We start from the raw sequence: 24,406 nt of genomic DNA, 5'->3' as shown, positions 1-24,406 counted from the left end.
GGCCAAGTGGGCCTTTGAAGCTTTGAGTTCCCTTGGCCAAACCCACCCGTGGCCCTGCCCGAGTTGTACTGTTTACACTCGGGCTAGCCAGGGACATGGAGGAAGGGCTGGGGGCTGGAAGGCTTCCCACCGCCACGGGGGCCGCCGCCCGGTGGCCGCTTGCAATCCAGCTCTCTGATCGCAGCTGCCCAGCCTCCAACCTGCGGGAAAAGAAAGCTTCATTGAGCCGGGAGGATAAGGGGAAGGGGGGAGGTGGCGCGGCAGTGGCCAGCTCCACCAGGGAGGGGAGGACGTAGAGTAGGGAACTGGCTTGAGAGGAATGGAGGGAGAAAGAGGAATGTGGGAGGGCTCAAGGGGACGTGGGAGGGACTAGCAGCGAGGGGGGAGAGAGGGGGGGTCCAGTCTCCCCTGGCCGAGCACTTTTTTTTTTTTTTTTTGGAAGTCCTAGCACTAATCTCCAGGACCAGGACTCTTCTCCCAGTCCCTAGGGCCCTTTCCAGCCAAAGGTAGGGAAGGCAAGCTGCCTGAGAAAGGGGAATTTGGGATGTAGAGGATGTGGAGGGACCTAGGAAAAGGGGTGGTGTGGGATGGAGTCGGGGAAACCAACCAACTGAGAGTTTTATTATTGTCTAAGGGGAATGAGACACAAGAAGAGTGGGGAAAAGAACAAATATCGAGGGTGGGGGCTGCAGGGTGTTTCATGAGGGGCAGCTGGGAGGCAGGGGGCTCCTCTGTGAGGCCCTACCCCTGAGCCCCAAAGCCAAATGTTCCCAAAACAAAGCTGTCTTGTTGAGCTGTTTGTCTGGTTTGGGGAAAGCATGTTCAGGGAGCCCCCTCTCTGTGGAGAGGTTGTTCTCAGCCCTGGACAGAGAAGGCCTTGGGCAAAGAGTGGAGAACGCACCCTGGCCTCCCGTTGCCCGGTGACAGCCACACTGGTGTGAGCAGAAGGCTTGGACTACCCCACCCCATTTTCTGCCCAGCATGAGGCCTAGCGGTTACTGGGCTCCTTGACCCTGCAGGGCATCTGAAAGTCTGTGTGCTGAGAAGGGAATGCAGCGGTTTCTCCACAAGCCCTTTGCGGCTGCCCTCCCTGCCTGGGAAAGAGATAAAAATTTGCAGATAGGAATCTGCCTAGATAGGACTCCCACTCAAGGGTTCTGAGGGTCTCCCAGTCTCCCTTTGCCTGTCTCTCTCCACAATCTGTATAGCTGTCTGTCATTTGTCTGGCTAATCGGGGTCATCCCTACTCTGCCTGCTCCTTGGATCTTGTCAATTCCTCTCCTCACATGTCTTCTGTCTCTCTCCCTCACTCCTCATTACTGTGTGCACGATTCTTTTCCATGTTACTTTCCATCCATCTTCAACGTGTCTCTCTCCACTGTCTCTTTCTGTGTTGCCCCCTTCATTCCCACAGTCTCCCTTCCTCTCACATCCTGTCCGGGTCTTCCTCTCTGTGTGTCTTTTCTCAGTCTCTCTTTATCTTGACCATTCTCTGACTCTTGGTTTCTAACCTCTGTCTTCTGATCTCTGGGTCTCTAAGACTGGTGAATGGGGATAAATGAAGATGATGGCAAACTAGGGAAGGACATGTGGGTTGTAACTACTTATTATGAGTTTTATTATTTCCAAAAGGGAAAGAGAACCCCTTCCCACACCCCAATCTGTGTCCCTCTTTGACTTTGTGTCTCTGCCTTCATTTAGAGTGTGTTTCTATCTCTCAGTCATTAAGGGAATCTCCTTCCCCACAACTCCTCCCTTCTTTCTCTGACTCTGGGCTTTACACACTCTCTCTGGGGTGTCCAGGCGTTTCCTGCCATGCGACCTGTCAGCATCTGGCTGTGGAGTCCATGGGGCCTGCTGCTGTACCTCATGTGCAGCTTGTGCTTGGGGTCTCCGTCCCCTTCCACGGGCCCTGAGAAGAAGGCGGGAAGCCAGGGACTGCGGTTCCGGCTTGCTGGCTTCCCCAGGAAACCCTATGAGGGCCGAGTGGAGATACAGCGAGCTGGTGAATGGGGCACCATCTGTGATGATGACTTCACACTGCAGGCTGCCCATGTCCTCTGCCGTGAGCTGGGCTTCACAGAGGCCACAGGCTGGACCCACAGTGCCAAATATGGCCCTGGAACAGGTAGGTCAGTAATATTCCCGACATAGTCTAGGTAATACCTGAGTGTGGACTAAGTGCAGGGAGAGAGAATGCCAGAATGGCACAGCCACTAGGGCATACAGCATCAAGAACAGCCAGCTTCAAGTAAACCCACAGGGGACAAACTAGCCAATATAGTTACTTCCAGAACTGTGACCTCAGGCTAGTCGCTGCTTTCTATGAGCCTCACATGCACCATGTGCACAATGACTAGATGATTTCTAAGTTTCTTTCTGCTGCAAAAAGATAATTGTAAAAAAAAACAAACAAACAACAACAAAAAAAAGACACATGTACAAGGACAGCCCAGATACAGGTGAGTCTTGTAATGATTAAAGTAAAGTTGGTTTCAAGGGAAGATGAGAGCTAGTAAATGATGTATGGATGTTCTAATGTCAGAAAGAAGCACAGATACTGCAGCTAACAGAATCAAACTAGAACTGGCATATAGAGGTTGAGGGGGTAGGCTTAAGAGAAATTCTCATTGAGGTCCGGAGGTGCTTCACATATGAACCCATAGTGGAAATGATAGACAGAAGCGAGTGTAGCCTGCAACTGATCCACCAGTTCCCACTAGCTAAACCAGCTTTGGAATAAGGTGTCCCATGCAAAGATCACATTTTAAGAGGAACAGTAGAAAATGGAAATATTTTCAGGGAAGAGCTGCCTAGATGTGAAAGATTCAGAAGCCTAGTTTCAGAGGGAGTAGCTTAAGAAACCAGAGGTGGTTTGGTATAAAAAGAAAAGGTCTTGAATAGCAATTACATGATAGTTGTCTACAAATATGGAAAGGACAGTCATGTGGCTGAGGGACTGAAAAGACTGAATCGGACATGGTTCAGGAAAGTTATAGTCACAAGGAAAAAAAAAGAAAAAGAACAAAAAAGAATCACAAGGACTTTTTTGATGGTTACACACACAGTCTGTTGGGAAGGAGAAAGGTATCCCAGCAGAAACTGGGTAAGTTCTATCAGGGTGTAAATGAGGGGGGGTCCCTGCATCTTGGCAGGAACAGACAACTTTTAGGTTCTGCCCAATTCTATGAGGACATCTATAAGAATTCAGTATGGTCCAGACAGAGAAAAGAACAAGAGACTATGTGGCAACATAGACAGGACAAGCACATAGGAGAATACCAGGATGAGGAGAAAGGATCTTAGATTTCCAGGTGTCATGGACAGGCCAAACTCCTAAGCCTCATTCATTGGCAATGTGGTTTAAGCAAGTCACTTAATTTCTCTGAACCCAGTCTATTCATATAAAATGGTCTTCTGGCAGCTCTGTTATAAGAATGGTTAATTATATATACACACATGGTAGAGCACCTGGCACACAGTATGTACTTGATTAATTATAACTATCATTGAATGGGTAAGAACTGATCAGAACTTCAGTGTTGGTTCTTAGTTTTTTATTCACCTTGTTAAATTATTGAGTATTCTCAGATCACTACCAATCTTCCATCAATCTTATGTCCTTTACTTTTCCCCACCATGGTCCCTTGTTCCTTCTCATGGCCAGATGGCCAGGTGTAAGGCCCTGATGTTCACTCTTCCCAGTATCCCCCTTACTCCATCCTTCTTTCCCAAACTTCTCTCTACCCTCATCCCCCACCCCTTCCATAGGCCGCATCTGGCTGGACAACCTGAGCTGCAGTGGAACTGAGCAGAGTGTGACTGAATGTGCCTCCCGGGGTTGGGGAAACAGTGATTGTACCCATGATGAGGATGCCGGAGTCATCTGCAAGGACCAGCGCCTACCTGGATTCTCAGATTCCAATGTCATTGAGGTCTGCAGTACACACCACACACACACACACACACACACATATGCACCTATCGGGATGGCCAGACAGCAGGGACTGTAGGATGGTCTTATGTAGTTAGAGAAGGTATTAAAGATTAAAGGTAGTGGGTCCCATAGGCCACCCCCATGAGGTGATTTGAATTGGTGGGAGGCTTGGAGGTAGTGAACAAATGATACAGCTTCTAGGAGCTGTATAATCCACTGTTTTTTATTATCATTAGCATTCAAGGTACTAAACTTGGCATGAGCTTCTCCAGCTCATCCCAGGACACCCCAAGGAGGCATCCTGTGCTCTCCCTCTCATTAGATGTTTCTGCTCTCCTGGAACATCTCCCTTCTTATTTTCTACTCCTTCAAAGCCATTTCCTTTATGGAGTGCCCACTCCTGCTCCATAAAGGCAGACCTAAGTCTTCCTTCCTCAGCATCTCCTGGCAGCTTTGGCCATTTCTCAGTGCACAGCATGTCCCTGCACTCTTGTGGTTGCAGAAGAGTCCATAAACCTCAGACTGACAGCAGGCATGGCATCCTTCTTAACCTGCTGCAGTCCCATTCCACCACTGAGTTTACAGCAAGCACACTGAATTGGGGTTCCTTAAAGTTGGCAGGATATATGAGAGATGATACTGGGATTCCTTCCCCTTTTTGTGGTTCCATTGCCAGGTAGAACATCACCTACAAGTAGAGGAAGTGCGACTTCGACCAGCTGTTGGGTGGGGCAGACGACCCCTGCCTGTGACTGAAGGCCTGGTTGAAGTCAGGCTTCCAGATGGCTGGTCTCAAGTGTGTGACAAAGGATGGAGTGCCCACAACAGCCACGTGGTCTGCGGGATGTTGGGCTTCCCTGGAGAAAAGCGGGTCAACACAGCGTTCTACAGGTGAGGGGCGCGGGCGATGGGTGGAGCGAACCGAGGCTGGGTCGTGTTCCTTGAGGAATGGTGTTCAGCGACCTCTGAAAGGGTCTGAAGCTTTGGGGGGACACGGGGGTCTGGAATAATGAAGAAACTAGGAAACTTTTGCTAAGAGACCGTGTGGGACCATGAAGGGGTCCCCAAGGGAGATCTGAAATGGGGACTGTGAAGTTCCCGCTCGCGCGCGTCGGAGCCAGGGGACTGCTGAGTGGCTGCTGGGGTGACGTCAGCGGTCGACGGGCAGATTCTCTGGGCCTCGGAGCGCGCGGAGCCTCGCGATTTCCGAGTTCAGTGAGGGCGCGGCCCGCCACTCCGGGCTGTGCCTGGGTGTGTCCGGCGCGGACTGGACGCCCGGGCCTTCTGTGAGCGCGAGTCATCAGGACTCTGGGGAAGTTCTCCCAAACATCCTTTGGCCCAGGCGCCCTACCCTCTCCATCTAGTTTCCCGGGTACCGAGTCACACTGGTAACGGTTCTGTGCTTACAAGGTCTCCCTTCCTTGGAGCATCTGAAGTGGTCATTTTGAGAAACGGATTTGGGAGCCATACATGTATTTGCAAATCTTTCCACTGTCTGTCTATAATCTATTTCGCAGGCCCAAAATGCTTATTTTCTTCAGCTCTTGGTCAGTTTTGCTAAAAGGCCTCTTGACATTTAGATGATTTTCCACTGAGTACACTACTTCAGATGTGGTCTGATAGAGCAAGGCACAATAGAAATGTTCATCTATTCATCTTTGATTAAAGCATACCTCAAATTTGCATTGCTTTTCTGTTGAGATAGCATCCCACTGCTTACATGGAACTTGTAATCACCTAAAACGGATTCAGATCTTTGCTTACCTTTAATACTGATAGGCCTTTTTGAACCTGAATATATGTTGAGTTTACCCTATTGAGTTTTTTTAAATATTTTTTAATTGTAGTTGGTACAATATCTTTATTTATTTTTATGTGATGCTGAGGATGGAACCCAGTACCTCACATGTGCAAGTCAAGTGCTCTACCACTGAGCTAAAGCCCCAGCCCCTGAGTTGCTTTTTTTGGTGGGGTGAGGGGGTTGATATGTCATTTAAAAGCCATCTCATGCTGCTCCTGTGATATAATCTAGAGTTTTGACATGATTTCCCCTCTGTCACCCCTGCCAGCCTTCTCTGGTGGACAGACATGATAGCTATGCCTTCTGGCTTCCTCAAGATGACCATAAAAACCATTGCTGAAATGTTTAAAACTAAAGTTTAATTCTTGCTGAGTGTGGTGGCACATGCCTGTAATCCCAGCTACTCGGGAGGCTAAGGCAGGAAGATCACAAGTTGAAGGCTAGCCTCAGCAATTTAGCCAGGCCCTAAGCAACTATTGTTAGGCATTATTATTCTCCAGCTGTATCAAAATAAAATATAAAAAGGATTGGGGATGTAATTGGCTCAGTGGTAAAGCACCTCTGGGTTCAATCCCCAATACCAAATAAATAAAGCCTAATTCTTGCAAAACTTTCCTCTAGGTTTATACCAAGCCTCTAACAAACAGTTGTGAAGATTTGTGAAGAAACACAGAACATTACAATGATGTAACCCACATTTTGCCATCCTATCTAAAATGAAATCATGGAAGGTTTTGTTGATCTTTGCTAAAATCCAGATACACCATGTTCACAGCCAACTCCAGCCTTCAAATTTACTAATTACGTCACTGAAGGAAATAATAATCCTTTGAATATATTTTTATTGAAATCCTTTTAGATCTATAAGGATCTTTTTTCCTAAATGCTCACAAACTTTCTATTTACTAAGTTATTCTTGAGTGTTATATATCTATAGATTTTCCTTTTGTTTAACAATATATTATCTAATCTCAATAAATTATCTAACAATATATTATCTAATCTCCCATCTTTTCCATATTCCTTAAATTTTCCTTGACTTGGCAGTGAGACACATCTGCAAGTTCCATCAGCTCTGGGAAATATGCTTTATCTGGTCTGGAGAATGAAACCATTTTAAAACAGCTATGTGCTGTGTTTCTTTACTATCATCCATTTGAGGCTATATTTCATTTTCTGTGCTTGTTCTTTACCTTTCCTAATTCAAACATCAGGTTCTGAAAGAACAGTAGGACTTAAATAGCAGTCATTCCAAGTGAAGTGAATAGCATGAACAAAGTTTTAAAGATTCATTCATTCAACGTTTATTTATTGAGACCCTACATGTGCCAAGTGTTGTTGTAGACACTAGGGATTCAACAGTGAACAAAACACAAAAATTTCTGATTTCATGGACTAAGGGAGAATCAGAAAACAAGTAAAATCATAAAGTGTAAGGATGGTAATGAGTACAATAAATAAAAATAAAGCAGGAAAGGGAATGAAAAAGTAGAAGTGGGACTGTAGTTTTAATAGAGAGGTCAGAGCTAGGCATGGTTGCACATGCTTGCAATCTCAGCAACTGGGGAGGCTGGGGCAGAAAGATTGCAAGTTCAAGGTCAGCCTTAGCAATTTGGCCAGAAACCCTCAGCAATTTAGTGAGACCCTGCCTCAAAATAAAAAGTAAAATCATTTAAAGGAGTTAAGGAATAAGTTATGCAGACATATAGATCTCATTTCCAGAAAAAGAGATAATAAATAAAAAGATTCTGGGGACTGTGTTAGTGTAGTGGGGAGGAGAAAAGGCATTGTTATTCTCCAGGGGGCCATTGTGGCTGGAGCTGTGAACAAAGGTGATAAGTGGGGCTATTTGGGACATTGGCTTTTACTCTGTAAGATAAGAACAGAGTAAAAGTAGGGTTTGAACAGAGGTGTGATATCTGAACTCTGTTTTTAACCTCTTCCATTAACTGCTTTATTAGTAGATGCTAAGGAGGCATTAGGCACAAAAAGACAGGGTAACTAGTAGAGGTTATTAGACAAAGTAAAAGGTGATGGTGACCAATGGACATCGTGGAAAATGATCCAATTTTGTGTGTAGTTGCAGGGTTGACAGGACTTGATGATGAAATCAGCATCCTGTGAGAGAAAGAGGAGTTAAGTATCATTCCATAGGTTTTGGCCTCAGCTAAGTATAGTATTAGCCTTCTCTGTTAAGGAAGACAGTGGGTGGGACATGTTTTCTTGGAGATAGAGAGAGGCATGGAGATTAGAAACTTGGTTTTTTTTGGGGCTGGGGATGTGGCTCAAGTGGTAGCATGCTCGCCTGGCATGCGTGCGGCCCGGGTTCGATTCTCAGCACCACATAAAAATAAAATAAAGATGTTGTGTCCACCTAAAACTAAAAAATAAACAAAAAAAAAAAAAGAAACTTGGTTTTGGACCTTTTAAATTTGAGGTTTTTTAAGATGTTGAAATGGTAATGTTGAAGAAGGCAACTGGATATGTGACTCTAGAGTTCAGTTAAATAAAGGTATATAAAGGCCTGGGCTGAGGGTGTGTAGCTCAGTTGTAGAGCACTTCCCTAATATATATGAAACCCTGGATTCAATCCTCAGTACTGGGAGAAATAATAGGAATACAAAGTCTAAAAACTGCACAACATCACCAAGAGATTGAGTATATATTAAAAGGGTGGGGGGAAAAGTCCAAGGACTGAACCTCAGGAAGCTTCAGTATTAAGAGGCCAGGAAGATAAGATGAAATGGAAATAATGACATAAGGTAGGTAGAAACACTACCAGAAGAGTATGGTAACCTGGAAGCCAGAAAAGGAACTTCAAGGAGAGATTGACTATATCAGTGCCACTGAGAGATCTAAAAACATGAGGACTAAGAAATGAACATTTGACTTTGAAACATGAAAGTCATTGTTGACTGGGACAGAGATGATAATGAAAAAGATATACTTAGAAGATAGGAAACGAGAGTAGGGTTTTGCTGAGAAATAATGAAAGAGAGATCAGAATGAATAGAATGAGATCATAAAATGAAATTTTTAGTGCCAGATTTGAAGGTTTGACCATTGCCTTGTAGAAAAAAGGTTAACAATAAAGGTATTTTGGATAGGCAGTGATAAAAAAAAAAAAAGCCAGTGCTTTTGAAGGTTTGCATGATAGTAGTGAGTGGAGACAGGAAGGTCTAGATGCAGCAAACTAGTTAGAAGTTTGTTGTAAAAAATGAAACTTATTAGGCGAATGACAGCTAAGTTAGAGGGAAATGAATAGATCTAAGAAGATTAATAGGATATAGAAAATGAGAAAAGAGACACCTAAGATGATTATGAAACTGCCTGAGAGAATCAGATGTCTCCTGGCTTCAGGTTAATAGAAATAGCTTTAGAGATGGACCATGCCTGGGAAGCCCTAGAGAACCTGTAATTGCCCTAGATATGTATAGCCTGAAGTGGTTTTCACAGAGCAGGAATATTTGCTGTACATTTGGAATCTCATAATGAATCTGGGATCCGAAGGCTGTGGAAGGAGATATGCTAAAGCACAGAGGTCATTGTTAGTGGGGAAAGAGATTACAAAAGTCCTGGGAGACTCTGTGATGATGATGAATCATAGATCTTCTTTCACAGGTCTTGTCAGACAGAGGGAGCATCCTTAGAGGTAATACAATTATGAAAGATAGCCAAGACAGTATGAAGAAACTTGCCCTCCTTCGAGGGAAAAAAAATTGATTTGCTGGCTTTTAGTGGAAGTCGAAGAGATCATAACCTAATATATTTATCATTTTTAAATTTGTTGGAGTAGTTCTACCCTACAGCATGTGCAAGTTTTAGAATTTTAGAAGAGAAGAATGTTCAGATAATTGAACTATTTACTGCTTTTGTACATGTAATGAAATTGAGGCTCTAAGAGCTTCAGTGCTGTTTAAGAAGTCATTCTTTAGCTCATTTCAGTTTGATAGATATTTATTGAACTGCTACTCTTTGCCAAGCACTGCCCAAGGTGCTGAGAATATAAAGGTGAATGAATGATGAGAGAGGTAATTACATACCAGCTCATAGAAGACCTTATAGGCCATGTAAAGTATTCAGGACTTTATAATAACAGTAATGGGAAGCCATTAAAATGTGTTCTAATGAAGAGGGCTGTGAGATGACATGATCAGGTTTGTGATTCCAGACCATCATTTTGATTGCATTTCTGAAAATAGTTTGGAGAAAAGTAAGAGTGAATGGATTGGATAGATATAAAGGAAGTAAAATTGACAAGACTGAGTTATTGATTGACTTCAGGAGCCAAGGAAAGAAGTCAAGGTTGACTCCTAGGTTTTTGGAGTGACTTTTGCTAAGAGGGTTTTTTGGTTTGCTTGTTTGTTTGTTTTTGGATCTACATTATATTTTTCAATGACTTCAAGATATCTAATCAGAGCTGGGCACAGTGGTACAAGCCTGTAATTCCAGTGGCTTAGAAGGCTGAAGCAAGAGAATCACAGAGTCCAAAGCCAGCTCAGCAAAAGTGAGGCACTAAGCAACTTAGTGAGATCCTGTCTCTAAGTAGTATACAAAATAGTGCTGGGGTTGTGGCTCAGTGGTCAAGTGTCCCTGAGTTCAATCCCCAGTACAAAAAAAAAAAAAAGGCTATCTAAGTAGAAACAAGAAGAAGGCAGTGGAATATATAAGGTACGATATGAATGAGACCATATAAGTATGGAGTGAGAAGTATGTCATCTGAATTTAACAATGTAAAATTGAGAAACAAGTATGAAGTGAGAATAATACCTACCAAAGGGTTTTTTGTTTTGTTCTGCTTTTGTTTTTGTTATTGGGTTTTTTGTTGTTGTTGTTTTTTTTTTTTTTGTGTGTGTGTGTGTGTGTGTGTGTGTTATTTTGTTTGCAATACTAGGGATTGAACCTGGGAGTTTTACCACTGAGCTACATCCCCTTTTTCTTTTTTTTGTATCTTTTTTTTTTTTCAGGTAGAGTCTTGCTCAGTTGCTTAGGGCCTTACTAAGTTGCTGAGGCTAGCCTCAAACTTGTGATCCTCCTGCCTCAGCCTTCCAAGTCACTGGGATCACAGGTGTGTGTCATCATACCCAGCTCCCCACCCCTTTTTTATTTTTCATTTTGAGACAGGGTCTCCCTAAGTTGCCCAGATTGGCCTCAAATTTACAACCTCCTGCCTCAGATTCTGGAGGAGCTGGAATTACAGATGTGCACCATCGCATCTGGCAAGAGCTCTGAAAATTTAAATGACAAGATAAACTAGAAGCTTGCAAAGACCAAGAAAGAGCAAGTAGAATTAGGAATAAAACCAGGTTATTGTAGTTTTATGGTATCCAAAGAAAGAGAAAAGACAGGAGAATCAGATGGATGGCGAAGTCTGTAAGATGAAGGCTGAAAGATGTCATCTGAATTTAACAATGTAAAAGTGATTGCAGAATGGTGGGTAGGGAAAATAAGAGAGAGTGGGTTAAGGAATGAGTAGAGAAAGAGGACATAGAAATGGTGAGGACTGAAATTTCTTCTGATCTTCTGGAGTCACAAAACTGGAATTTTTTGCTGTGGAGAGGTATTGGATGAAGGGTGTATTTGTGTGCATGTGTGGTGTCTGTGTATGTGTGTGGTAGAGATTTGCCCATGTAAAAGGATTTAGTTGAGAAGAAGTTGTGTGTGAGAAGAAAATAATTGTAAGAGATGGAATTCAGAAACATTTGTGGGGAATGGCCTTAGAAAAGAAACAATTTGATGGAATAAGAAGTTGTAAAGATGGAGGCAGGATTTATGTTTGATGGTTGAAGAAAGAAACCAATAATAGTGAGAAACAAGCACATATATATAAATGAAGACATGTATATCAAGATAAATATGAACAAAGATCCTAAAGAATCACCAAATCATTTATAAAACATTTAATAGATAGAAATTTAATATTGATAAGATGCAATATTTTAAACTACACACACACACACACACACACACAACTACCTTAGAAGATTGTAATTACCTTACAAGATTCTTAACTTAGAAAAGATGGTTTTGGTTTTGGTTTGTTTTGTTTCAGTTCTGGGAATCATGCTAGGCAGATGCTCTACCACTGAATTACATCCTTAGCCCATGAGGTATGTCTAAATTTCCAGATAATATTAAATTCTCAGTACTACACTGGTGCTCATGATGTTCTCTTTGGGTTCATTGGTTAAAGAAAATGCCAAAAGCATCCCATAGTAGACATATTGAGAAAAAGACATTAAGAGAAAAAGTTTCACACCATATATATTTATAAGATGAAACATTCTAAACTCTCAGTAATGTCTCAAGAAAGGAAACTGAGAGTTGTATACTCCTTGGTAGGAATAGTAGACATTTTGGATGTTTTGACAAAAAGACCAACTAAGTAGATACTCAGAAAGAAGCTGGGGGAGGAAATGCCAAACACCTTCTAACCTGTTTAAAATGCATATATTAAAATCCTAGTGCACCTTCAGCAGTACACGATGACAAAATATGACTTCTCAAAAGAAACAGCAAAACAGGAATAAATTCAAAGAAAGGATAACTAAGATGATGACAGGGAATTACATAAACTTAAAAGAGCAGACAGACAAGACCTGCATTCATCTATATATAGTTAGACCAGACAAAGAGAGACCATAATTAAAGTCTTCAAATTTAAAGGGAGAAGAGGGATAGAGAAGAGGGCTCTGTCTGTTATGACATTAGACCTAATGAAACCCCTCAAAGCAGGATGTAGTGGCACACAGCTGCAATCTCAGGAGACTGAGGCAGGAGGGTTGCAAGTTTGAGGTCAGCCTCAGCAACTTAACAAAATTCTATGTCAAAACACAAAATGAGGGCTGGGGATGTGGCTCAAGCGGTAGCGCACTCGCCTGGCATGCGCGGGGCGCTGGGTTCGATCCTCAGCACCACATAAAAATAAAATAAAGATGTTACGTCCACCAAAAACTAAAAAATAAATATTAAAAAAATTCTCTCTCTCTCTCTCTCTCTCTCTCTCTCTCTCTCTCAAAAAAAAAAGGCATTGTGTTGTGTCCATCTACACCTAAAAAAAAAACACAAAATGAAAAAAGGCTGGAGATGTATCTCTGTGCTCAAGTGCCTCTAGATTCAATCTCCAGTCAAAAACAAACAAACAAAAAACTGAGAATAAAATAACTCAATTAATATCACTCTGAAATATTTATTTCCCTGGAAGTAAGTTTGGAAAATGAACTCAATTTGTGAATGACCAAAGCTTATGAGATTGGAACTTGAAGAGGAAGGGTACACTTCCCAATAAAGCCAATTTAATGTTCTCAGATATCCAGCCTTGGTCCTTGATCATGATCTTGCAGCTGGGACCCAGACAATGCCAGAGTCTTTCTTGAAGAGAGCACCCAAGGGAAAAAATGATGCAGTCAGCTTCCCCAGGCCAGTTCTCTATCCTAGCCTGGTCATTGTGGCAACCCTAATACCTTCCCAAGGTTTGCCATCAACATGTGGACCCAGGAGTCCCCCTTTCCCATCTGTCTTATCTAAGTTGGGACGCTGTTCTGGTGTTGGGACACTGTTTATCCTAAGCTCACAGTCTTTGTTACTTCCTCCCTACCTGGTCATGAGCTTGAGGACAAATAGCTATGAAGAGTAGAGCCTTGGGAGTATCTGATGATAGAATATCCTGCCATCAGGAACCCATCTGACTGTTGGAAAAGAAATCTTGTCCCTCGTTCTGATGGCACTGACCTTTTCTATTTGTTTCTACACTGATCCTGACTACTATTGTCTCATCCTCACAGAAAGTTGAGGAAGCGAGCGGCCAAAGCCTCGGCCCGACGCTCCAAGTCCCTTGGAAGGTAATGGGGCAAAAGCCCCGGGACCTCCTGCACTCCCCTGAGGACCCAGGAGGTGGATGGATGGATGACAGACCATCCACGTCCATCCTAGAACCCAAGCTGATGGATTAGGAATGTGACTAGAGAATGGCCATTCCTGGGGGAAGGTGGGGAGGCAAGCATGTGGATGGGCAAGATTTGATTTTAGGAAACACAAGGAGGAAATAATGTAGAAATAACTAAGAAGTCCCTTATCATTATATTTCCTCCAAATAGCTTGGATTGCAGCCTCAGCCATCTGGATTCCTGCTTCTTCTCCCCAACTCTTCACCTCCCTTAGTTCACCTGCAATTTCATTCTCTCTCCTCCCTCAACCTTCCCTCAAACCTCCTCTTCTCTGCATGAGTTTTAAAATTGGATTTCCCATCCACTATCACTAAGTCCAGAGAACGACATGAGTTCCTGAAGTGCATACATTGATTGCCATGTGTTTGGTGGTGTATGGGGAAGTCCAGCCACGCTTACTTTGTCCCTTCCCACATTCTGCATGAAAGGTCCTTTCCAGAAACAGAAAATAACCTTCTACATCTCCTGGGTCACATATCTAACCAATACTCCCACCAACATCTTTCTCCTTTTTGCAGACCAGTCATCAAGCCTAAAGTCAAACCCAAATCCCGAGTGGGCAGGGGGCCAATCAAGAGGTAAATAAATTTGGGGATGGATGGAGAGGAGCAGGAGCACAGAATCATGAAGTTGGAGGAATCAGGCTGTGGTCAGGGATGAATGCAAGAGAGGCCTCTTTGGCTGAAAGAGCTGACCAAGAGGTGGAGGAGCAGGAGCTATGACAAAGCCCTTTCCAGATTCTTTATGGAAATGTTAAGTAAGACTGGCCCCACATCAGTCTCTGGGGAATTTAGCTTGCATAAGATTTTTGCACTTTGTTCCACATGTTTGTCCCCTTCAGTGAGTTTTACTAGATACATTGGCATTTTTCTCCTTCAGACACTGTACTTATCTCTCTCCCAAGAAGTTAAGTTTGCCTAAGGGATCAGTGTTCCCATCCTACCTTTATGTAATTAGGTTTCTAAAATGCCACCCGTTTACCTGAAGTGGAGTGAGAAACTTTCCAGGAATGGAGTGAGATTCACAGTCCCTGCCTCTCTGGCCCTGCTCACACTATTAGACTCCCAGTTCCATGACTCTCTCCTGTGCCCCTTAAGAAGTTAAGGAAATGGGAAACTTCCAATCCTTCCTCCTGACTGATCTCTAAAAGGCAGTTTGCATGTTAAAATTAAGTCCTGCTGACGACTTCTTTAGCAGTGATCGAGGTACACAAAATTCAGCTCTTTCACTGTCCCCTCCTTTCCTCAGCAAGTTCCAGGGTCACTCCTGGTATCCCTTATTCCCCAGTTTCTCCCTCTAGTGGTTGCAAAGTAGCTCAAAACTTGAGGGTGTTCTTGCAGTACCTGTCTTAGCTTATAGTCATCTTTGCCTCACATGGCCATAGTCTGCACTTCCCTGACCCCAGTATTAAAGCACACACTGCTGCATTGATTTTGTTCATTGTAGAGAACAGAAAAGAGAGAGTTTAGAAAATAGAAACTTTTTCCTTTGATGGCCTCTCTGACTTTTATTTGCAGTAGAACAGAACTTTGGGGTGGTACCTTATCTCTTTGATCTTCAGGATCCATTTCCCCTGAATTTCCAAAGATATTCTGTAAAATTTCCAGGCTTCCTTTGTCCATTTTGTTAGAAATGTTTCCTTCTTTCTTTGTCTTCCTAGCAAATGGCTTCAAGTCATTATATTCCTTCCTTCCACGTACATTGATAGGGAAGATTACCGCAATAATTCATCACCAGATCAGCCTCACAGGTCCATTCCACCTATCTGCTTCCCTTTATCTCTGGGCTCTACCCAGGTGTTCTGCAAAGAGGGTACGTCTCTTTTTTTTTAATTGGCAGTACTGGGGATTGAACCCAGGTTCGTTCTACCACTGAGCTGTATCCACACATCCCCAGCCCTTTTGTTTTATTTTGAGGTAGGGTCTTACTACATTGCTAAGGCTGGCCTTGAGCTTTTGGTCCTTCTACCTTAACCTCCAGAGTCTCTGGCATTGCAGGTGTGTGGCTTTTAAGGGTACTTCTATTCTCCCCACACCTCACTGCAATCTCTCATTGCAAAAAGCCTCCCTTTCTTCCCCTCCTCAAGCATCTCTCTGCAGTATTATTTCCAAGCTTTACCATCTCTAATTTAGTCCTACTTACCTGCTCAGATGTCTAAGGGACATCGTTGGGTTGAAATTGTAGAAGCATGGACATCTCATTAAAGACTTCTACAGCTCAGCTCAGATCCTAGGCTACCTTTGTCACTGTTATTCCCATCTACATTCCTTCTCTGACCATGCAATCCCTCCAGCTTTGTCTGTCCTGCATTCATATGTCTTCATTCCTGCTTATGCCATCACCAGTCCTTCCTTTTTGTATTTGTTCTTTTTTGTTATACATGTCAGTAGAATGTATTTTGACATATCATACATCCATGGATTATAACTTTCCATTCTTGTGGTTAAACATGATGTGGAGTTACACTGGTCGTGTATTCATATATGAATATAGAAAAGTTATGTCTGATTCATCCTATTGTCTTTCCCATTCCCATCCTCCCTCCCATCCCCCCATTCTCCTGTCCAATCCGGTGAACCTCCACTCCTCCCTCCACCCACCACCCCCATTTGTGAGCCAGCATCCACATATCAGAGAGAACATTTGGCCTTTGGTTTTGGGGGCATTAGCTTATTTCACTTAGAACTGGTAGTCTCCAGTTCTATCCATTTACTGGAAGATGTCATAATTTCATTCTTTATAGCTGAGTAATACTCCTTTGTGTATATATATACCACATTTTCTTTATCCATTTACCGATTGAAGGGCACCTAGGTTGGTTCCATAGCTTAGCTATTGTGAATTGAGCTTCTATGAATGTAGATATGGCCATGTCACTATAGTATGCCACCAGTCCTTCCTATGGCCACCATCTGGTCTGTTCTTCCTGTAACTGCTCACCATATTCTACCTTACAGAGTTTTTGACCTGGAAGCCCCTCTGGCCTCTGGAAAGCCATTTAGATCCAAGACTTCCTCATCCTTTGTATCCTGACTTGCTCAGTTACTTCAGTCTCAGCATGATAGACAGGTTCTACTCATTCTGGATATTCAGGATCTAGTTGGTGTTGGCCACTACCCACTGATTATTGCTTCTGACTGTATAGTTCTGGCTTCCCACTTGATTTGTACAGCAGCCTAAGCTCCTGGCTCCTTCATGAAACCACAAGGTTTCTGTCAAGCAAGTCAAGACTGGTTATCCTTTCCCTAGGGTTCTTTTGCTGCAGAAGTTCCCCAAGGACCCTCCTGTCTGGGTGGTCAAGGCACTTTCAGCTACACTCTTGGCAATTCCTGTGTCTCTCTCAAGAGAAACACAAAAGGGGAAAAGAGGGAATATGTGTTCATAAGAGGTTGGGGGGATGGGGGAGCAATGGAGTGGGCAGAGGTTTGTGGGGCACAGAGGCAGGAGCATTGTTTTACCCTACTGCACCTCACTCCTGTCCCCCCAGGCTGCTGGCCCAGCGGCAGCAACACTCCTTTGGTCTGCATGGGGTGGCGTGCGTGGGCACGGAAGCCCACCTCTCCCTCTGTCCTCTGGAGTTCTATCGTGCCAATGAAACCACCAGGTGTCCTGGGGGGGCCCCTGCGGTGGTGAGCTGTGTGCCAGGCCCTCTCTACACGGCGTCCAGTGGCCAGAAGAAGCAACAACAGTCGAAGCCTCAGGGGGAGGTGTGTGAGACAGTGACTGACCTTTCCCAGCCCAGGTGGAAAACCCTTTAGTCTGGCCAACCCCCTCCCATTAAGCACAGCCCTGACCTTTGAGAACAGAGAGGAACCTTCCAGGGGGTGGGCCACAGACCTGACAACACCCACTCCCTCCCACCAAACATTCTACTTAGTCATGTCCAGGCTGTTTCCATTCACCTCTGCTGGGCACATCTCTCCCCTCTACAGGCACGTGTGCGTCTAAAAGGTGGAGCCCACCCTGGAGAGGGCCGGGTGGAAGTCCTGAAGTCTGGCACATGGGGCACAGTCTGTGACCGCAAGTGGGATCTGCAGGCAGCCAGCGTGGTGTGTCGGGAGCTGGGCTTTGGCAGTGCACGAGAGGCTCTGAGTGGTGCCCGCATGGGGCAGGGTGAGGGGGCAGGGAGATGGGAGGGAGAAGGAAGGAGGAGGTTCACATTCCCAGGGGGCATATTCCTTGGGAAGGTAGAGTTCCCTGGGCAATGAAGGTCTAATTACAAACTCCTGAGCTTTTATTTCTCACCCTAGGCATGGGTGCCATACACTTGAGTGAAGTTCGATGTTCTGGCCAGGAGTCGTCTCTCTGGAAGTGTCCCTTTAAGAACATCACAGCTGAGGACTGTTCCCATAGCCAGGATGCTGGGGTGCGATGCAATTTGCCCTACACTGGAGTGGAGACCAAGGTCAGTCATACTTTCCACCTTTGTTCAGGTCTCCCATCTCTCATTTTTTCTAGTCCTGACCTCTATTCTACAGCCTTATAGCCCCTAGTCCATTGTTCCATTGCCCTACCACCCTGCAGCTCCTTCTGCCCCCATCACCTGCTAGCTAAATCACTCTAGCCACAACCTTACTACAGACCCCACCACCCCACCCCAAAAGCTTCCCCTGGTGCTTCCATTCTGTCACTACAGATCCGACTCAGTGGGGGCCGCAGCCGACATGAGGGACGAGTTGAGGTGCAAGTAGGGGGACCTGGGCACCTTCGCTGGGGCCTCATCTGTGGGGATGACTGGGGGACACTGGAGGCCATGGTGGCCTGTAGGCAACTTGGTCTGGGCTACGCCAATCATGGCCTGCAGGTAAGTAGGAAGGAGAAGGGAAGCTAAAGCTATTGTCTTCAAAGCCTGTTTCGGGCAAAGGACTATGGAAATGAGTCCCTTGGCCAACAGGCTGGATCCTGAGGCCTCACAGAAATACCTACATATGTCCCCAGGAGACCTGGTACTGGGACTCGGGGAATATAACGGAGGTGGTGATGAGTGGAGTACGTTGCACAGGGACTGAGCTGTCCCTGGACCAATGTGCCCATCACAGCACCCACATCACCTGCAAGAGGACAGGGACCCGCTTCACTGCTGGAGTCATCTGTTCTGAGAGTGAGTGAAGGTTAGGGTGTCACAAGTGAAAGAAGGGAGACTCTGGGCCACCCCTTGTAAGGAGAGAGGGTATAATAATATGGAGGGGTTACTCCTTCCCCGTGGAAAATCAGTCTCACACTAAGGGGAATGGAAGCACCCCCAACTGTCCCTGCCCCTCAGCAGTGACTCCTATCCCTCTTCTTCCTTTCCCATGCAGCTGCCTCAGATTTGCTGCTGCATTCAGCTCTGGTGCAGGAGACAGCCTACATCGAGGACCGGCCGCTGCACATGTTGTACTGTGCTGCAGAAGAGAACTGCCTGGCCAGCTCTGCCCGCTTAGCCAATTGGCCTTATGGCCATCGGCGTTTGCTCAGATTCTCCTCCCAGATCCACAACCTGGGACGAGCTGATTTCAGGCCCAAGGCTGGGCGCCACTCCTGGGTGTGGCATGAATGCCATGGGTGAGAGGGCAGAGGGTGACAAGTAGAAGGGCAAGGTCACAGGGAGGAGGCAAGCCTGATGGAGTCAGGGAAAGAAACAGGAGTTCCCTTGTCCCCACAGGCATTACCACAGTATGGACATCTTCACTCATTATGATATCCTGACCCCCAACGGCACCAAGGTGGCTGAGGGCCACAAAGCTAGTTTCTGTCTAGAAGACACTGAGTGTCAGGAGGGTGAGTTGGGAATCAGAATATACTTCACCACCACCAAAGCACAGCATTTTTTTTTTTTTTTTTTACTAACATATGCCAATCCCTTCAGATGTCTCCAAGAGGTATGAGTGTGCCAACTTTGGAGAGCAGGGCATCACTGTAGGTTGCTGGGATCTCTACAGGCATGACATCGACTGTCAGTGGATTGACATCACAGATGTAAAGCCAGGAAACTACATTCTCCAGGTGCCTGGAGTATGGGGCTTCCAGATGGCAGGTGGGATGGGTATTTCATACACATTTGGACTTGAGAATTGCAGCTGGGTCAAGTTGCCTTTTTAACTCACAGGTGGTCATCAACCCAAATTTTGAAGTAGCAGAGAGTGACTTCACCAACAATGCAATGAAATGTAACTGCAAATATGATGGACATCGCATCTGGGTGCACAACTGCCACATTGGTATTTGATGGGAAGAGCAATCCCAGGAGGATTGGGAGAAGGGAGGAAAGGCTTTCATTTGCTTTTCCCTAAGTGGTTTCTGCATCTCCCCTGTGCATTTGTTTCATTTTGATTTTCATTTTTGCTTTTTGGTAACAGAGATTGAACCCAGTGGCACTTAACCACTAAGCCGAGAAAAAAAAAAAAAAAATATATATATATATATATATATATTTCTGAGTTAGGGTCTCGCTAAGTTGCTGAGGCTGGCATTGAACTTGCAATTCTCCTGCCTCAGCCTCCCAAGCCACTGGGATTATAGGCATTACACCACTGTGCCCAGCTCCCATACACTTCCGGACCTCAGTCTCTCCACTTCTTCCAACCTTTCCCCACAATGGATCTGTCTTCCTGCCCCCGTGCAGGACAATCCCCCACACTGCCTGTCTATTCTGCAGGTGATGCCTTCGGTGAAGAGGCCAACAGGAGGTTCGAGCGCTACCCTGGCCAGACTAGCAACCAGATCATCTAAAGGCTGGGCCACCACCCTCTTCTGCAAACCACCACTGGCCCCCAATGGCAGGGGTCTGAGGCTGCCATTACCTCAGGAGCTTACCACAGAAGGCCTGATGTCAACAGGCCTGCTGCACTCATCCACCTGTGCACTATGAATGTGGAACTGTCAAGTAGAAATTACTGCCCCCTTCCTAGGCCAGCTGTCAGTATTTGTGGCCAAGTATGGGGAATATCTGCTCCCAGGCCCAGCACCGAGCAGAACATACCACAAAGAGCAGCACCTGACTAACTGCCCAGAACAATAGATGTCAGCAGCTTGTTTTCTTGAATAGGGAGGTCAGGATGGTCAGCTCCCATAGCTCCCCTAATTTCAGGGGGCCTACAGCTTTACCTCTAGCCTTTAGGTGGGCAGAAAGATCCAGCCCTCCCCTCCCATTTTTGACTATAACATGTTGCTAGGTATAATTTTATTTTATATAAAAAGTGTTCTTGCGATTCTTCAGAGCCCAGGAATTGGTGCTGGTGATTGGAGGGACCTGCCCCCCACTGGTTCATTAAATCCTCTGCCCAGGTGCCCTCAGAATACAGGCTAGGAAGTCCAAGAGGAAATCCGAGCAAGAGCCTCACACTCTTGCTAATCCAGTCATTCTGTGACCTCAGGAGTCACATATAACGTCAGTGTTTCTGGCCCCCGCCGGATCCTCACTGCCAGCTGGGATTGGGTTCGAACAGCTTCATAAACATCTTCAGCATTTTGTACCAGCTGCTCCCCAATGGCCAAGATCACATCACCAGGTCGTAGACCAGCCCTGTGAAGAAAGATGGAGAAAAATGGAGTAGATATCCCACTTCAAGGACACATACACACCTCTCCCACCCCACCTCACAAAACAGTCTCTCCTTCACCTGTGTGCAGGGGAACCCAGGATGACTTTATGGATGAGCACACCATGTTGGACATCAGGAAAGCTTGGTTCTCGAAGCTGTAGTTCAGCAAGAATGCTGAAAGGACACAGATAACCCTATCAGTCACACCTAGCATTCTCCCCACTTCAAGACTCACTGACAAATGCATGGCTAGGACACACACTAGGTACTACAGATACCAAGGCAGTTCCCTTTTTGCCTTCTAGCAATTAGGAAGTACAATATGTACATAAAAGAGAACTGATTCCAAATGACACACAGAATTAAATCAATAGCACTAATGTCATTCTAGAATCCTAAGAAAAGCTTTAAGGGGGCAATAGAACACAGGCTGAGCCTAAGGATGGGTCTGATATTTATATAAAACAAGAACAACATAAATAAAGACAAAGGAGTGGGAAATCAGGTTGGCTGGAACAAAGTATTCCTGTAGGAAGTAACAGAAGTCAAATCTAGAAAGCTGTTAGAGACAGGTGGAAAATGGCCATTAAGTGCCAGATTAATGGATTAAAAACTAAATCACAACAGTAACAGGATGGAATCTATCCAGTAACAGGGAGACAGCTAGTAACAGGTAGTATAAAAAAGTCAAGTTGATAAGAGGGAACAACTCTTTTAACAGTGAGAGGCAGCTCATCTTAAATGAAGACAGAAGTGAGAACAAAGCTCAATACGGGATCAGTAGCTCATCACTGTAGTGAGGGGAGAAGTTTCAAAGGGAGAATGGGTAAAAGAGACCTGTCATCTGGAGATGGGAGTAAGCAAACAGCTTCAACCAAGTGGCCCTACATGTCACTATTCCTAATGCTCATACCTGGGAGTAAGAGTCAGCATCATCACTCCAATATAGCGGCGCTGGCACCCACTGATTCCAAACCAGGAGTCTATGAAAGGGAAACAAATAAGTCCCACTCAGCTACATCCTTCCTTCCCCTCCCTCTCCTTCCAATAGAATTCCCCTCCAGTGGGCTGGGGCTGTGGCTCAGAGGTAGAGCACTTGCCTGGCATGTGTGAGGCACTGGGTTTGATCCTCAGCACCACGTATAAATAAATAAAATAAAGGTCTATCAACAACTAAAAAAAAAGAATATTAAAAAAAAAAAGAATTCCCCTTCAGTAAGTCCCAAGGAATGCCCCTGCCCTATATCCCATCCACCATTGTAAAGGTATCCCTTTCCCTCTAAGCCAAGCTCACTTTTCTTTTCCCCACGATGCAAAAACTCTCTAAGGCGATCAGAAGGGATAGCAAAGGAGATTCCAGCTGTGACCTTCATGGTATTCACTCCAATCACCTCCCCATCCTGCAGGGACACAACCCAAATAGATAGTAAGGGTGGGAACACCTGAACAGGAGTAGCAGAGACTATTGAGGGGATATGATTGGACACTGGAAGAGAGGCAACAGCGATTGCACAGAAACTTGTATTTGTAAGTCAGAAAAGAAAACCACCATTTCTACGCTGTCCTGAGGCAGGAATTCTTAGAAGAAAGATCACACTCACCAGGTTAACCAGGGGACCTCCAGAGTTTCCAAACTGCAGGACAAGAAGAAAATATGGAAGAGTTCTAGGGATTCTAAGCCTGGGGACATAACCAAGTTATAGGCATTTTCTCCAAATTGTCTTCTCTCCCAGCCCATGAATGAGTAGCTGCCTTTTTGCAGCCCAACCTCTGAATATAGGCTCATAAGTTGGCACCTGTACTACACATCCACCAATCCCATTTGTCATTTCTCACATATCAGGACGTACATCAATAGCTGCATCAGTTTGAATGTATTCCACATTGGTTTGGGGGAGTCCCAGGTCTCTTGCTGGACGTTGAGCAGAGCTAACAATGCCAGATGTGATCGTGTTCTGCAGTGCAAACGGACTTCCCATGGCAACAACAAACTCCCCTTGTCGGACATCAGCGGACCGTCCCAGGGGCAATGTGGGGAGAGGCTCCTAAGGAAGAATGAGGCAGGGGGACTGTTATCTAGAGATGAGAGTAAGCAAATAGCTCCAACCAGACGTGACTTACTCCAACCCCACCTTGGTCTGAATCCTCAGTGTGGCAATGTCTGCCACAGGATCCACAGCTGTGACCATGGCCTCATATGTGTCGCCACTAGGCAGCCTCACACGGACTCGGCGCCGATCGGCCACCACATGGGCATTGGTAACGATAAGCCCGTCAGCAGCTACCACAAATCCTGAGCCGTTCGAGATAGGGACTTCACGGCCAGAGAAAGGGTGCCTGAAATAGGAAAGGGAACCACGGAGATGAGGAAGCTCCCATTCCTCCCGTTCACCCGCCCTCGGGCCGCGACTAGGATGCCTCCAATTCTATCCCACCATTACCGGTCCAGGATCTCGATATAGACCACGGCAGGTGCCGTCTTCTCCACTACGTCTGCGATGAAATTGTACTGGCTCCGGGGTGAGGTGGGTGGCGGAGCAGGGACAGCAGCAAGGACCGATGGGGGACCCCGACCCCCGCCCCACAACAGCAGCAGCACAGCCCCCCCAGCGCCCAGCGCTACCGCCAGCCACACGCGCAAGCGGGTTCCAGGGGTCCCCGAGGACTCCTGGGTCCGGGGATCTGGAGTCTCAGCAGTCAGTCGTGCCCGGGGGTCCGGGGTCCCAGACGTCAGACACGCCCGCGACTCAGGGACCCCCACAGATAACCGGGCCCGGAGACCGGGGGTCCCATAAGTCACCCGGGCCTGGAGGTCAGGAGTGCCTGACGTCAGCAGGGCCCGGAGGTCAGGGGTCAACAAGGGTCCCTTACCCCAGAGAATACCCCCCAAAGCCCGCAATCCGCGGAGGCTCCAGCCTGCACCCCGCCCCGCCCTCAGCGCAGCCATCAGCTCCGCCTCGGTTGCCTCCTCGCCCGCCCTACTCAAAGGCGGTGCCCCGGACGCTAGCAGGCGGACAGCGGGAAGCGGGGCACGCTGGTACCTGAAGTCCTCCAGAAGTGCACGCCGGGACCCAGGATTCCCGGAGGCGGACTCCGCCCCGCTCCACGAATGCCGGGAATTGTGGTCCCGGTGGGACGCCAGTTCTTAGGCTGCCCAAGAGGCCGCGGGGCATGCTGGGACCGCTAGCCCTTCCGGGGC

The 24,406-nt window shown here is 46.0% G+C and overlaps 2 protein-coding genes across 6 annotated transcripts; one reads left to right on the top strand and one right to left on the bottom strand.

The window, feature by feature from the left end:
* The first annotated feature begins 308 nt into the window (after positions 1-308).
* Positions 309-20,884, top strand: Loxl3 (lysyl oxidase like 3). Of its 2 annotated transcripts, XM_027943834.2 has the most exons (14): positions 309-506; positions 1,804-2,128; positions 3,772-3,935; positions 4,614-4,828; positions 17,172-17,391; positions 17,617-17,797; positions 17,935-18,089; positions 18,321-18,488; positions 18,623-18,785; positions 18,985-19,228; positions 19,329-19,444; positions 19,533-19,669; positions 19,773-19,884; positions 20,322-20,884. In XM_027943834.2, the coding sequence occupies exons 2-14, from the start codon at positions 1,816-1,818 to the stop codon at positions 20,393-20,395; spliced, it is 2,262 nt and encodes a 753-aa protein (XP_027799635.1). In that variant the 5' UTR covers positions 309-506; positions 1,804-1,815; the 3' UTR covers positions 20,396-20,884. The 2 variants fall into 2 exon arrangements, with proteins under 2 accessions (XP_027799635.1, XP_027799636.1); XM_027943835.3 differs by lacking the exons at positions 309-506; positions 1,804-2,128; positions 3,772-3,935; positions 17,172-17,391 and having other exon boundaries at positions 4,659-4,828.
* Htra2 (HtrA serine peptidase 2) lies at positions 20,830-24,387 on the bottom strand. Of its 4 annotated transcripts, XM_071601759.1 has the most exons (9): positions 24,249-24,387; positions 23,649-24,013; positions 23,340-23,544; positions 23,058-23,252; positions 22,809-22,841; positions 22,502-22,607; positions 22,121-22,190; positions 21,286-21,381; positions 20,830-21,188 (listed from the first exon to the last, which is right to left on the bottom strand). In XM_071601759.1, exons 1-9 carry the CDS (start codon positions 24,378-24,380, stop codon positions 21,023-21,025), a joined length of 1,368 nt encoding a protein of 455 aa, XP_071457860.1. In that variant the 5' UTR covers positions 24,381-24,387; the 3' UTR covers positions 20,830-21,022. The 4 variants fall into 4 exon arrangements, with proteins under 4 accessions (XP_071457860.1, XP_027799638.1, XP_027799640.1 ...); XM_027943837.3 differs by having other exon boundaries at positions 23,649-24,341; XM_027943839.3 differs by lacking the exon at positions 21,286-21,381 and having other exon boundaries at positions 23,649-24,341.
* Between the last annotated feature and the right edge of the window lie 19 nt (positions 24,388-24,406).

The sequence above is a fragment of the Marmota flaviventris genome, chromosome 14, assembly GCF_047511675.1.
Source record: "Marmota flaviventris isolate mMarFla1 chromosome 14, mMarFla1.hap1, whole genome shotgun sequence".
Taxonomy (NCBI): Eukaryota; Metazoa; Chordata; class Mammalia; order Rodentia; family Sciuridae; genus Marmota; species Marmota flaviventris.
This window is presented reverse-complemented; position numbering and strand designations above follow the sequence as displayed.

Bases quoted from the DNA above. Each gene is read 5' to 3' on its own strand.
- Htra2 (XM_027943837.3), bottom strand. From the start codon at position 24,154: ATGGCTGCGCTGAGGGCGGGGCGGGGTGCAGGCTGGAGCCTCCGCGGA. The intron at 22,842-23,057 runs GTACGTCCTGAT...CTTGTCCTGCAG, and splicing joins AAACTGATGCAGCTATTGAT to TTTGGAAACTCTGGAGGTCC. The intron at 21,189-21,285 runs GTGAAGGAGAGA...CTTTCTTCACAG, and splicing joins CTGGGTTCCCCTGCACACAG to GGCTGGTCTACGACCTGGTG.
- Loxl3 (XM_027943834.2), top strand. From the start codon at position 1,816: ATGCGACCTGTCAGCATCTGGCTGTGGAGTCCATGGGGCCTGCTGCTG. The intron at 17,798-17,934 runs GTGAGGGGGCAG...TTCTCACCCTAG, and splicing joins TGGTGCCCGCATGGGGCAGG to GCATGGGTGCCATACACTTG. The intron at 18,489-18,622 runs GTAAGTAGGAAG...ATATGTCCCCAG, and splicing joins ACGCCAATCATGGCCTGCAG to GAGACCTGGTACTGGGACTC.